This window comes from Cryptosporidium ryanae (assembly GCF_009792415.1).
Source record: "Cryptosporidium ryanae isolate 45019 chromosome Unknown contig_28, whole genome shotgun sequence".
Classification (NCBI taxonomy): Eukaryota; Apicomplexa; class Conoidasida; order Eucoccidiorida; family Cryptosporidiidae; genus Cryptosporidium; species Cryptosporidium ryanae.
In genome coordinates, this window is record NW_027125542.1 from 99367 (window position 1) to 113341 (window position 13975).

A 13975-nucleotide genomic window follows, 5' to 3' on the forward strand; every position below is an offset into this window, starting at 1 on the left:
CCTCAACACAAAGAGGTTCAAGTACAAAAAATCAGCATAATCTCCCCAGATCCACCCAATACTTTATAACACAAATTAATATGGAAAAAAACGATAATCGCGTTTATCTATAATATACTTAAATATACAAACTAAGTTTTGGATTTAAAACCTAAAGACAAAAAGTCACCGTAACTACTTATACGATTGTGTTTTACACTGTTAAATCCAAAGAAAAGCCATACTTTATGGAATCTGAATTATTATTATTAATAATATTAACAATATTTACGCTATTTAAATCAATATTAGCTCCAAACGTCGTTGAGATGTACTTGTTAAACCTATGAGTTAGTGAATAGCTCATATTCATGTTATTTGAGAATCTGAACTTAATATCAGTGCTCTTGGTAACTTGATTATTCAATTGTGATGCTGACCCGTCATCAAAGTAACAGTTTACTTTGTCAATTTCCTCGTTTGAATTGATACTTTTCATCTTACCAAACGATATCTTTGCCCCAACTGTATACTGAACTCTCGATAACGCAGATCTAGATAGGAGGAAAGGAGAAGATGACAGTAAGCAGCTCGGGGATTGTGACAAGTTAGATAGTGAAGATCTCGGGGAACTGCTGTTAATGTTACTTGCCTCATTTTCCACAACTCTATCATTAGAGCTAGAGATTATAACACCACCATTTACGTTATTATTGCAGTCATTTGTCATCTCCAACTCCTGTCTGGTATTGTATGTCAGTGATGCTCCAAGAGTTAAGAATCCATTCATTAAATTGCTTAAACAAATACCTCCAGTGAATCCAGATATTTTGTTACTGTTACTTAAAAAATTACTATTTACGTTGCTCGTGTTTGTTTGAAGTGAAACCGAATAACTTGATTGACACGTATTGTTATCAGCATCGCTACTATTGTTAAATAATAGCCTGTTTTTTTCACTTCTATAAAAATAATCTTGCCTGTTTCTCTCATTTTCAATTCTTCTTAAACGACCGAACAGAGGACCTTTTAATAATAGCCCCAAAGTAATTTTCATCGAATTAAATGAAATCTCATTATTTGTCATCATTACTCCAAAGCTTAAACTGTTAGGTGATATTAATTTTGAAGATGTTACGGTACTACTTATATTTATTCCAGTACCCTTATTGCTTTTTTCCTTGTTTAATTTATTCACACATCCAAGCATTTCTATAGATGGATATAATCTCAGTCTTGTATGAAAGTTACTGTTTTGCAAATCACCACCTACTTCTATTGTTCCGCTGTTGTTAATTATTGATCCTGATAATACACTCCCTGCTAATCCTGAGCTCCTCAAATTCTTCTCGTACTTTGTATTCAAACTGAACCCGCATCTTGGCTTCGTTTTCGCCTCAAATACCGTCAATCCGTTCATATCCATTTTCGTTTCTATTTGTGTTGACAACAAATCCCATTTGAATGTCGAATTCCCGTCCATTAATAATAAATTCTCGTTACTCTTATTCGTTGTAAGTCCATTTTTTAACACATTATCTGCATTTCCTAAAGTTGTTATTGAGTAATTATGTGTGGGATTCTTTGACAAACTCGATATATTCAACTCAAGTAATTTGCTATCATTTGGATATTTGGATTTCAATAATCCATTTATTTCCCTATTAAAATCATTAACCAACACCATAAATTCAAACTTTTATTGTTTTCTCGCACTAAATTATTTATTTAACAAACACCTTTTCTTTTATGGCAGTACCTAATTTCCCTTGTTAATGTTTTATTTAAACATCACACATTATATTTCTTTTATATCTATATTTCATTTTATGTTCATAAATTTATATAAATAGTATAATATAATATATATACATATATATATATAAATTTATATTCATATCTTTATATTTACTTTCATTACCCCTCTTTCCGTACCCGCCCAAAGCCTATTTAGTTCTCACTTTAAAGTCTGCTTTAAAAAACAAATAAATAAAATTGGATTAAACTAAATAAATGTCACTTGTAAGAATAAAACTTGAAACAATCAAAGAGTTTTATTTTAAAACTTTATTATCCTAACTTTATTTTCTATCAACTTCATATTATTTATTATGAATAGCAATTATTGTTTCTCCTTGATTTATACAAAATGCTAGACATTCATTTAAAACTTCTTTTACATGCAATTAGTTATTTAAACGTAATACATGTATAAATTTGCATGTATTGATAATTCTATCCACATAATATTCACTTTATTTTTTATTTATTACTGTTCATAATTTCTACGTTTTAGTTGTTACCCAGCTTAATTCAGCTGTAATTAACCTATTCACATACACCTTCTGTTTAAAGGAATGTTTTTGGTAGATAAAAACCTAATTTACGCAGAGAAAACGCATTCTAAAGAAAATAAACGTTAATTAAATATTTAATAATGATGCAATCTGGTTGTTCTATTAATTTAATTTTTTGTAACAATATCTTCTATTTTGTTAAACACTTGTTTTATTACATTTTTTTTGTTCTTGTCATTGTTATTTCTCTTTAAATTACTTTCCTTATTCTCTTTTTTTTTATCTGTATTTTCATCATCATTTTTATTCTCGTTTTTATTGTCCTTATTATCTTCCTTATTGTCCTTATCATCTTCCTTTTCGCCTTCATCGTCACTGTCAGAATTGCCTATTTTAATTCTATCAAGAACTAAATCAAAAGTTTTTTCAACGGTATTAATAATGCTATCTTTCTTACCAAGAACTCTCAATTCATTTGAATTGTTATATAAGATTATCTCAGGCAATTCAGCTTTTTTATTATCATTCACTGTATTTATATCATGAGTACTATTGTTACTATTTGACTCGATTTTTTTCATTAATACTGGTGTAACTGAGTCCATTATTGGTCTTCCTTCCGCTATTACTGGTTCCAAGAATGCCTCTCCAGGTTGTTGCGGAGATGCCTCGCCGACTGTTAACGGTTCCGATCCTGTTTTTGTCTGTGGTGATGTTTCCTGTTCGCCAAATAGTGGATTGTCATCTTGTTGAATTTCCGGCAATATTACATCACCCTCACCTATAAATTCCTGAACCCCTCTTTGATTTACTTTCAATTCGTCGCTATCCTTCTCATCATTTTCCTGCTTCTCCCCCAAATACCTCAAATACGGGGGTGGGGGAGGGAATGGTGGCATCACTCCCGTTGCTGGTCTTGTTGTTCTCGAATATGAATATGAATAGTTGTAGGGGTAATTTGAATACTGTGAATAAGCATATGGATACTGGTATGCAAATGAGTAGGGATATGGGTATGGATAAGGATAGTTGTAATATACAGGTTGTTCCACAAATACTGGTCTGTCTACATAGTATGGTTCCACTATCGTTCTTTTATGTCCAAGCGACCTTAACTCACTATCTTTTTTCTCTTCATTTTGACAATTTGCACTATTTAGTATAGCACACCCAAATAGCAACAATGACAATACTATTTTCTTGTTGCCTTTCATGTCTCAAATATGTATTATACAAACTATTTTTATTATAAACTTCTTTTTTGCTTAATCTTGAAAACCTTAGCTCCTCTGAGAGTATTGATACCAGTGATATAATTACAATAAATATTGATAGTATCAATATATTTGTTTACTTAAACAAAAAAATACTCACTACAAATTATATTCAGGAAAAAATTTATTTATTTTCTTTTAAATTAAAAATTAATTTGAAAATGAAAAAACTGACTTTAGACAATTATATTAAACACATAATTTGAAGAATTTAACTTATTACTAATGTTAAACACGAAATTATTGTCCACAAACATTTTGTGATGCATGCATACATGCATGCATCTTTCATTCTTCATAATATATACACGTGTTAATGTATATTAATAATGATAATGAAGTGGTAAATTCAACGTCATAGTCACGCTCAGGCACAATTAACCAAACTATAACGTGTTTAACGACAAATATTAAACGCACATAAAAGACACCACTAGTAAAAGAAATAAAATATATTCCTCGTTATAAACAACTAATTTTGAGATGATTTTTATGTAATAAATATTCAAACTTTCTATTCAATGTGTTTCGATTATATGGCACTATCAGGTATTTTGTTGTTTAACATATTAAATTTTTCTTCAATGCTATTAAATTTATTAACTGCCTTGTTTTTACTATACTTTATTATATCTAAACTCTCATCATCGGCATATTCAACAAAGCCACTCAAACCTGTGATACTATCAAAGTCTGTAATATTTAAAACTGTATCCAATATTTCAGTTTCTGATTTCAGCAAGTCTTCTATGAACTTTGGAATTGAGAAACCAACCTTATTTCCAGAACACGACAGCAAAAATGACAATTCACTTTTGCTACTTTCAGTCTTCCTTTTGAGGTCAAAACAAGAAAAAAACTCATTTGGATCACTTATTATTCTTATTTTCCGAATCGAGTTCTTTATTATAGATTTTTTTTCATTGGATATTAGATTCATATTAAATTCAATACTCTCAGTCATGCTATTTAGCAAGTCGTACCAAAATTCTTGTTCTTCCATAGCATCATTAAAAACTAGTATCAATATTTTATTGTAATCAATACACTCCTTATCTGAATTATCAACACTTTCTTGCATGTGCTTTATAACCATCTTGCTTGGACGTTCAATAACTATGCTCAAATCTCTCTCTTCCTCGCACCCTGACGTTATGTTCTTGATTATATCGCAGTAATTTAAATATGTTTGGTGAGTAACAACTACTTTAAATGTAACTACCTCATCATTTTTCTTATTCTCTTTAATACTGTCTTCATTCCGTAAGTTATTTACGTCAAACTCTTTCTCGTATCTAAATATATAATTTCTGTAGTTGATCAATCTTCCTTCTTCATAACAATCAAATAACCAAGTCATAGTTAATATGTGATACCCATTTTCTTTTTTCTCTTTTATTTCTTTTATAATGTTCTCGAAATTAATTTCGGTATTAAGTTTAGTAGAATTTTTGTTATTAATATAACTATTTTCGTCACCGTCATAATTATCGCCTTCTAAATTGTGTACTTTACTGCAAACTAGAACTATTTTATCACTCCTATTATTAGAACATGAATCCTCTCTGTACAGCTGCAAATTTTTTCTAATGTCTTCTCCTATATTCTCAACTGTTCCACCCATTTGTGTTTCTATAAATGATGTAAGAATGCCTATGTCATAAATGCCTCTTATAAATATAGGACTTTTGTCGCCAAAACCTCTTATTGTTGGCGTGAAACCTAATATGTAGAATTTAATTCCACTCAACAAATTATACGTGAATCTCCCATTTGGCCTGAAAAAAGGATGCCAATCTAATGAGTATTTCCATTGATCCTTCACTGATAGCCAAAGCCAAAAGGGAGTTCTTAACTTGTTGTAATCAAGGTTTGGAATTCTATGCATGTATCCATCAGAGTAATTACAAATCACATAATCTATTTCATTCTCCTTAACTTCACTTTTATCTGAAATGGTTATTAATTCTCCAGAATATTTTTCTATGTAATCTAACTTTATTATATTGGCTTCCTCCTTCTTAAAACCATATATAAGAAATTTTTTGTTCTTCCAAATCATTTCCTATAATTTCATAAACAATATAATGTGCTCCTATTTCCTGAAAACTGTACTTTTGATTTCATTTTTATTTTTTCGTGTTTTCTTTAAATACCAACGGTTTTATTTCACTAGCAGTTACATGTGAATGAGGGGGTGGGTGGGGGAGTGCTTATTACCAAATAACCAAAATGGCGTTAGCCATTTGCCTCTTTTGATGCTCTCTTTGTTCTGAATATATAAATTCATTATATTTGTAAATTGTTTTATTGAGGCCAGTTATCAGCTATATCATTTCTATCCCAATTTCCTCTATTAAGTCACTCGTCTGTTAGAAGTAAGTAATGTTTTTGTTTATTTAAATTTAGAGCGTATTTTAAATAATGTAGTTAATCATTTCAAGCATTCATATAACTACTCACCTTTTTCTCCATTGACTCTGAAAAAGTATCTAAAACTGCCTTGCACGTAGATTTATACTTTTTTATTTTCATCTGATTAGGTTTTTATGTTATTCCAATATTAAAAATTAGAGATTAGTTTTTAACTTACGGTTTTTTTTTGTAGTTCGTTTTTCAATTTATTTATTTGTTCAATTGGAACTACTTCACAATTATCACCTAGTAATTTTTCCTTGCTTTCTATTTCCACCTTTAATTGTTCGTTCTAATATATTCGTTTAAGCGTTAATTAGTGATAGACATCGCTTAATGCAGCTAATAACTCACCTTTTTAGTCTCTTCAATTATCTTCTCCTCTAGCACTTCAATGGGAAGCGGAACTGTAATGTTTCTCGTTTCTTGTTTAAGCTGTTTAAGTTTAATCTCTAAATCATTCAACTCTGACTCGTACTTTGATATTTGTTTATCCAACTCCTCTATTTCATCTTTGTTGAACTCCTTGTATTGACTTTGCTCAAACAAATATACTTTCTGCTTTCCATACTCTTTGCATATAAATCTTCCCTCCGAAGTTTGTCGATCCATCTCATCTGTGACTTGTTTTTTTGAATAAACATTATGCAAGTTATCCACAACGTTCTGAATCGAGTAGGGTCTATTTTGATCTTTCATATAATTGTATATAACCTCACTCAAACTACTTCCCCCACAGTTGTTAACTACCACATTTCTTTTCGTTAAATTCTTAGGTGCTGTTGGCTTTTTCTTGCTACTTTTTTCATTTTTTTTTGAAGAATTTTTCCCTCCTTTTGGCTCTTCACACTCATCGTCCAAGTCATCCATATCTTCCTCTGTTTCGTTATCCACATCTTCTTCATCGTCACTGTCAATCTTAAAATCGCCCTCGTCACCACATTCCCTATTTTTCCTAGGATTTCCACACTTCTTTGAGTTTTTGTCATTCTTTTCACTTTTTTTAGTGCTTTTTTTGCTTCCTTTACCCGAGTTCACATTTGCGCTCTCATAGTCGTCCATATCTACATCCGAACTGTCATCTTCCCCATCTTCACAATAATCCTCGCTAAAATCACTTTCAAAGTCATCCTCATACTCGGAATAGTCGACTTTTTTTTTAGATACTGTCCTGGAAGGTCGCGTTTTTTTGTCTTTTATCTCCTCCACCTCATTTCCACCCTCATTCTCCTCTATTTCTTCCTTGCTTCTCTTACCCATAACAATTAAGTATTTATTATCTTAAAATTTATTGAATATAGGCGTGTTTTAAACATTCAAGTTTGAAAATAATCCGTCTTAATAATATGAGCAAGACTCCTATTTTATATTAAAAATATTTGCCTATAAGTGTTACTGGATTTATTTAGTATACATAAATGAAAACCCCATATGCATAAATATAAACGGATACAAAGAAAACTTAAATGTTCATAAAACTAAATCTTATAAAATATTAATTATCCTTTGCGGCAAAACTAGTGCCTTAAGAGCAATAATCTCAAAATAAAATATGCATGCAATACAGTTAAAAAATGCATGTCATGCAAATAAAAAATTATAAATAAAAATAATTGATAATCTTATAGTAAATAGCATGTAAGGTTAAATTTGAGACCTCGTTTTTGTTTTTGGTAATTACTCTAAATAATCTGTTTTGTTCCCAGTAGTTTCAAATCCCATTGTACTTTTAAATGCGTCGTATATCCACCACTGCATTCCTGTTAAAGTTCCAATCATAATCATTCTGGTACCTAAACCCGCAGTGAATAACTTTCTAATACCTATTTCTTTTGCAACATCTGAAATGTTTCTTTTAATATTGCAGTTGCCAGTTTTCATACTTGTACTTAATTGCGTCACTATCATATCCGCTGGATGCGAAACAAAAGCGCAGATAACTCCGGACAAATAACCAGATATAAACGTTACAAACAATTGATAATGTTTGCTGTAACTCTCTTTTGGTTTCCTAAACACATTTTTGTATGTGAAATTGACAATTTTTTCAAAAAAGTAGAATTTTGTCATTGTATATGGAATTTGGCGTGACCACAAAGGCGTTAAACTCCCAAAAGGAAATTTCGTTTCACGCCTGAGCTTATACATATTTTTAATACATGTTATAAAAGGTCCAGACCATAGTTTTGATTGATTTGAAGCCTGTATTTTCAATTTTAACATTTCCATTGGACATAAAGCAACGTCTGCAAGAAACTCTGCCGACGCAGAGGCTCCCAACCATACAAGATCTTCTATTTTTGATTCTGGCTCCCTCTTCTCTTTTCTCCTCAGTGAATGATTTCTGAAATAAGCATCTTTAAAGTATTCATAAAGTCCGTGTTTTAACGCCCCTTGAGCCGAATATCCTATAAAAGCAGGAACAAGTCCTAACCTTAGTCCTTTTAAACCCTCATTAGCACCTATTAACCTTAAAGCACTTATTAAGTTTTTATACTTCTCTGGATGCATCTGAATTCTGCACTTTGCTATGTCAACCGGAGTAATCAATGAATGCGTTAACCCACAACTCAAAGCTCCGCCTAAACCACATTTCAAATAATAATTAATTCTACTGTTTTCCTTTATAGTGCCCATATTTTATGAATTGCACTTCGCTTCAAAACTGACTTATAATCTTATTTTTACTACTATTTATCTCCGCACACACTAGCTCATGTTAAATGTTAACGGAAGCACAAAGAGGCGCCTAGTAAAACGAAAATAGTGTTTTCATCCCGAGAATAGAATGACAAATGTGGATAAAAGCGCAAATAAAACCTTCTTTTTAAACGTCCCTTGTTTCTCTCTTTTCACGCCTTTTATTTTCTCTCATCATTTACCAGCATTTTAATTTACATTCTCACATTACTTTTACCGCCAACGTCGGCGGTAACTGGAATTTACATATGGTAATGGCTTGTTACGGAGGGGTAAAATTGATGGGGGGCCTACGGCCTAGGACCTGAAGCGAATTCAAATAGATAAAGTTAGTGGGACGAAATAAGAGGTCACCAAACGAGAATAAGTAAAGTAATTTAACTTTTCTTCGTATTTATAGTAACGCAACCTTTAACTAAATACACTTTCTTTTTTGACAAAAATACGTACTGAGAAAGGATACAAAGAATTATTTCCTATTAAAAGCTGGCCTATTTGATAAAAAATGGTAAGTTAAAACAGTGTATTTTTACGGAAGCAATAACTTGTTTAAACCTTAGTCTATTTTAAGTTATAATGGGGGTTCCATACTGGCCATGAAAGGAAAAGAGTGTGTAGCTTTCGCTACAGACATGAGACTTGGCTCAAACCAATACAGAACAATAGCAACTAACTTTGATAAAATAATTAGACCGAGTTCTAAAACACTAATAGGATTTTCAGGACTTGCTACGGATATAAGTACAATGACTAGTTTAATAAAATTTAAGACGAATCTTTACCATCTTCGTGAGGAGCGTGAAATTGGAGTTAAGGCTTTAAGCCACATGACGGCTTCAATTTTATATGGAAGAAGGTTTAGTCCATATTTTGTCGAGCCAATAGTTGCTGGATTAGATAAGGATAATGTTCCTTATATTGCAGCGTTTGATCTTATTGGTTGTCTTTCTGTTTGCAATGAATTTGCAATATCAGGTACCGCAGATAATCAACTTTTTGGTATATGCGAGTCCTATTACAGACCTGATTTGGAACCAGATGAATTAATGGAGATTATATCCCAGTGCATACTTTCAGGTATTGACAGGGATGCGTTTTCCGGATGGGGCGTGAAAGTGTACCTTTTAACTCCAAAGAAACTTATAACTAAAACACTTTATACTAGACAGGACTAGACCTTTAACAACAGTTAAGTCATACACCATACTTAAATTAGAACAAATTTATACAGGAACAAACAATTGAGTTTTTGAGTAGCTCTTTATATAAAACATATTAACAACTAAATAAAAATTAGGGTGAAAAAACTGTAGACAAATTCTATTAGAACATATTAAGATACTCTAATCTCTAAATTTGAAGCTATTTAAGATAACTTTTCGCACATTCCTTGTGTTTTCAACCTGTTTATACTATGTGGCGAGCATGCCTTTGCTCTCCTGATTATTATTTTCAGAGCTTTCTGTAATTTTAATTGGCAAGGGAAGATTGTATATTTTGTATATTTCTCTCGAATCTATTATTGCTACAGCAGCCAATGTGCAAATTGTGGATACACCACAAACTAACATCATTCTCCAATACATTTTATAAACAATTGAATTGTACTCTCTATTTTCGTACCTTGCGAGTCTTATTATAGAGTCTATTACAATAATTGATATAGATTGCAAAAGAAGTATTCCAAATTTCCAACCCCCCTGGTAAGGTTGAAGGGCCTCTTTGCTCGGCCAATAAACCAACATAATACCATATACTAGAATAGTAAGAGATATAATTTGAAAAACATTAAAAAACAAAGCTTTGGATGGATGTGTTACGTTTACAATGCCAACCATAATGTTTACAAAAAGATACTGGAAAACCAGTATATAACTTACAATAAGTGTTTTTGGTTGAAAATATGTTTCTCCTCCAGTAGTTAGCATAAATGGAGGTACTTTCCACAAATAATACGGCCCAGTTCTTCTTATTGCCGTTACAATTTGTTCTGAACCACCAAAGTACTCAACAAATAAATCCCATAACCAAATATAACTTGCACTTTGGTATATTGTTTGTACAACATTATACATACCAAATCCAAGTGGTGAAATACAAGATAGGAACTGAGTTATTACACTCAACGGAAAACCCAAAAATATGTATAGATACAAGCTCACTATTTTTACCGGAAATACGGTATTTGTTACATTTCTAACTTGTTCTCCTGCTTTCTTCAATTTGCGATACTTTCTTATTGAAAATCCTATAACAATAATTAGACAAATAAGCGTAAATATAAATGCTATCTTCACTTCTGGAATCCCCTTTCCTGTAAATGTTTCACTAAATTCAGGAAACTTTGAGTCTAGTTCTGATTCTATTAAAGAATATTTTTCGTTCTCAAAGCCTCTTCTTGAACCTAATTTTCCTCCAATCAATTCTAGCTCAACCTTTGAACTGTTATAGTAACCACCCTTGCCATCAAAATACTCCTTGTTGTACTCTTTAGACTGTTTATACTTGTCATCGTAGCTTTCTTCCTTCTTTATACTGTTAGCTTTGATTAATTCTTTTTTTTCTTGTTTAGTCGCATTATCTCCTGAACCTTGAGTACTTTTTTGAGAGCCAGTTGTCGGAGGAGTAGAGGAACCACTTGCGGGAGGAGGAGAGGAGCCAGTTGTCGGAGGAGGAGAGGAGCCAGTTGTCGGAGGAGGAGAGGAGCCAGTTGTCGGAGGAGGAGATGAAGAATTAGTTGTAGGAGGTGTGGAACGCGAAGAAGACGAACTGTTTGCAGTTGATGCATCCCCAGAAGACTTCTTGTCGGTACTCACATTTTCTGATACTGTTTTTATTTCAGTCATACTTTTTATTGACGGTAATTTTTGTATCGAAATTCCAGTTTGGTTTTCAGTATCCAAATGTTCACTTTTCTTAACATTAATAATAGGGATTCCTATCTTAATTTCAGCTTGTGGTTTATTTGAAGTTAAAATTGTATTTTTTTCTTCCATCAACTCTCTATTTACTTTTTAGTTTTCTTGTTTTTATTACAATAAAAATGTAGTTGGAACTTATTTATAAGAACAATCTGAACATGTAACCGAATTTAACGAATTAAAATAGAGAAACTTTGATTGTGGTTTAAACAATACCTTCAATTTGTATTATTTTTCTTTAAAACAAAATATTTACAGATAAAAATGAGCAAACAAAAAATGTTAACCTTATACTCTAGAATTCACTTTACTGTCCAAAGGATGAGTTTGGTGCATGTATACCAAAATACTTTTGTTTTTAGGATTTTTTATTAAATTCCAATTCAATTCTTTGCCTCTTTACATTTAGTATCAACAAGTAAATATTTTACTATTAAAACAATGTAGGTTACTATTATCTTCCTAACACATATATCTAAAAAAACCAGGAGAAACAGCCTTCTGCACCCTTTTTCAAATATTACTGTGTGTATTCTAAGGAGCACAGATATTTTATGTGATATAATTCAGATGCACAATGTAAATTTATTGTACACTCCTATTTTTAGTTTGAGCAGCAGACTCTACATTAAAATTGGGAAAGAGCAAAAAGATTATCGGATACACATATTATGGATATGGAAATAAATACTTTTGAAGTGGAATTATGCATAAAACTGCTATTCAAAGTTATTCTCTGCTTAATCTATATATTTGCACCTAGAACAATTTTTTTTAATAAAATGGCACACAAAGAGGCGCCATCACTGTAGGTTTGTTTAATTTGAAACATATTACCGCTTAAATGAGTTAATAAGCATACATGTATTTGCCCAGCTAGATTCGGTAATATAAAGGGGAGAGAATATTAGAGGGGTGAGGTTTGATTTAGTAAATAAAAGCGAGTTTAATAATTGAATTTATAGTCGATATAATTGATAAACACACATACATATTTTGCAGCATTGCAATTTTTGTAAGACAAATAGTTGAAGGATAAATATAATACATAGTGGGAAAATAAGGGGATAAACATGCTGGCGGATCAAATATACATAGATTTATTTATTAAATTGATAAGCTATATTATAATAGTCGGTTCAGGAATTGTGAAAATACCACAGATAATAAAAATACTAAGATCAAAAAGTACCAAAGGAATAAGTAGTTTTGGAATATATATAGAAATACTTTCGTCATGTATATACTCTTTCTCAAACTTTAGGTTTAATGTGCCATGGTTATTATGGGCAGACAGTGCATTCATCGGGTTACAAAATTTAGCAATATTAATACTCTGCATAAGATATTCAGGAGACAAAGAAAAAAAGACTAAAGGCAGTATACAGTTTAACCATGTTTTCTATTTAACATCAATAACATTGCTTATTGCAGCTCTTTATCAGAATTTAATAAATATTATTATTTTAAGGTATCTTTCAATTTCACCACTAATATTTGTTGTTTTATCAAGAGTTCCACAAATTGTCAAATGCTATATTGAGAGCAGTACTGGACAGCTTTCTTTCATTTCATTCTTCTTACTTACAGGTGGCTCTTGGTCTAGGGTCGCCACTGTTCTCTTCAGCCAATCGAAATCTAATAGTATTCTTCTTCTCACAAACGTAATTTCAGCTTTACTAAATACAATTCCATTAATGCAAATTATCATCTTTAAATACTGTTCAACCATTTCCGAGAACAACAAAACGGACAATAAAAAGTACTCAAAAAGAAAAATTGACTGATTTTCATACTAAAACCTCTTCTTAGTGGTTTTTAATTTATGTCTATCACTTTTTTTCCTCACATTATGATTATGTTTCCAATTTTTGGTCATCCTTTTTCAATTGTATTAGTTTAATGTATTATGGAGCTTTACCGGGATAAATTTCTGTTTGATTTCTTAGTCACTCAACTGATCAAGTATTTTCCACTTTGAATATATTAATTAATCGGCTATTTTATAAGCATATTTATTCTAATATTTAATGAATCACACGGAGAAACTTAGAGGCAGTAGTTATAATTGATGTGTATGTGAACTTAGTCACTTTGTTGCAGGTGAAAATTCGATTTTATTCTTAGAGATTTACCGGCATGTTTTCACACCGACGTTCTTCTCTACACTCCTTTAAGGATTTTGTTTACAATAAAACGGATGAAGGGAACCGTCTACGTGCTTACCTCCCACGTTTACTTTAATCTTCACCGGTTCCAATTCGCCCTATTTAAACTCATATAAAAAATTTGCAATGCCAGACTATTTTGAGGATGAGAGACAATAGAAATGTAATGCATGTAATATAAAACAAAACTCACAACTTGTGGCGCCGGAAACAAGAATGGA

At 31.5% G+C, this 13975-nt stretch overlaps 8 protein-coding genes across 8 annotated transcripts; 2 read left to right on the forward strand and 6 right to left on the reverse strand.

The window, feature by feature from the left end:
* Positions 1-193: 193 nt before the first annotated feature.
* FG386_001806 (uncharacterized protein) lies at positions 194-1666 on the reverse strand (the record flags this gene model as incomplete). The annotated part of the gene is made up of 1 exon (XM_067341199.1): positions 194-1666. One exon carries the CDS (start codon positions 1664-1666, stop codon positions 194-196), a length of 1473 nt encoding a protein of 490 aa, XP_067197161.1.
* A 777-nt stretch (positions 1667-2443) lies between these two features.
* FG386_001807 (uncharacterized protein) lies at positions 2444-3490 on the reverse strand (the record flags this gene model as incomplete). The annotated part of the gene is made up of 1 exon (XM_067341200.1): positions 2444-3490. One exon carries the CDS (start codon positions 3488-3490, stop codon positions 2444-2446), a length of 1047 nt encoding a protein of 348 aa, XP_067197162.1.
* A 592-nt stretch (positions 3491-4082) lies between these two features.
* Positions 4083-5612, reverse strand: FG386_001808 (uncharacterized protein; the record flags this gene model as incomplete). Its single annotated transcript, XM_067341201.1, has 1 exon — positions 4083-5612. The coding sequence occupies one exon, from the start codon at positions 5610-5612 to the stop codon at positions 4083-4085; it is 1530 nt and encodes a 509-aa protein (XP_067197163.1).
* Positions 5613-6307: 695 nt separating this feature from the next.
* On the reverse strand, positions 6308-7225 carry FG386_001810 (uncharacterized protein; the record flags this gene model as incomplete). Its single annotated transcript, XM_067341203.1, has 1 exon — positions 6308-7225. The coding sequence occupies one exon, from the start codon at positions 7223-7225 to the stop codon at positions 6308-6310; it is 918 nt and encodes a 305-aa protein (XP_067197165.1).
* A 417-nt stretch (positions 7226-7642) lies between these two features.
* FG386_001811 (PfMPC) lies at positions 7643-8602 on the reverse strand (the record flags this gene model as incomplete). Its single annotated transcript, XM_067341204.1, has 1 exon — positions 7643-8602. One exon carries the CDS (start codon positions 8600-8602, stop codon positions 7643-7645), a length of 960 nt encoding a protein of 319 aa, XP_067197166.1.
* Positions 8603-9170: 568 nt separating this feature from the next.
* Positions 9171-9840, forward strand: FG386_001812 (proteasome component; the record flags this gene model as incomplete). Its single annotated transcript, XM_067341205.1, has 2 exons — positions 9171-9173; positions 9226-9840. The coding sequence occupies 2 exons, from the start codon at positions 9171-9173 to the stop codon at positions 9838-9840; spliced, it is 618 nt and encodes a 205-aa protein (XP_067197167.1).
* Positions 9841-10077: 237 nt separating this feature from the next.
* Positions 10078-11661, reverse strand: FG386_001813 (uncharacterized protein; the record flags this gene model as incomplete). Its single annotated transcript, XM_067341206.1, has 1 exon — positions 10078-11661. The coding sequence occupies one exon, from the start codon at positions 11659-11661 to the stop codon at positions 10078-10080; it is 1584 nt and encodes a 527-aa protein (XP_067197168.1).
* A 998-nt stretch (positions 11662-12659) lies between these two features.
* On the forward strand, positions 12660-13373 carry FG386_001814 (MPU1p; the record flags this gene model as incomplete). Its single annotated transcript, XM_067341207.1, has 1 exon — positions 12660-13373. The coding sequence occupies one exon, from the start codon at positions 12660-12662 to the stop codon at positions 13371-13373; it is 714 nt and encodes a 237-aa protein (XP_067197169.1).
* Positions 13374-13975: the final 602 nt, after the last annotated feature.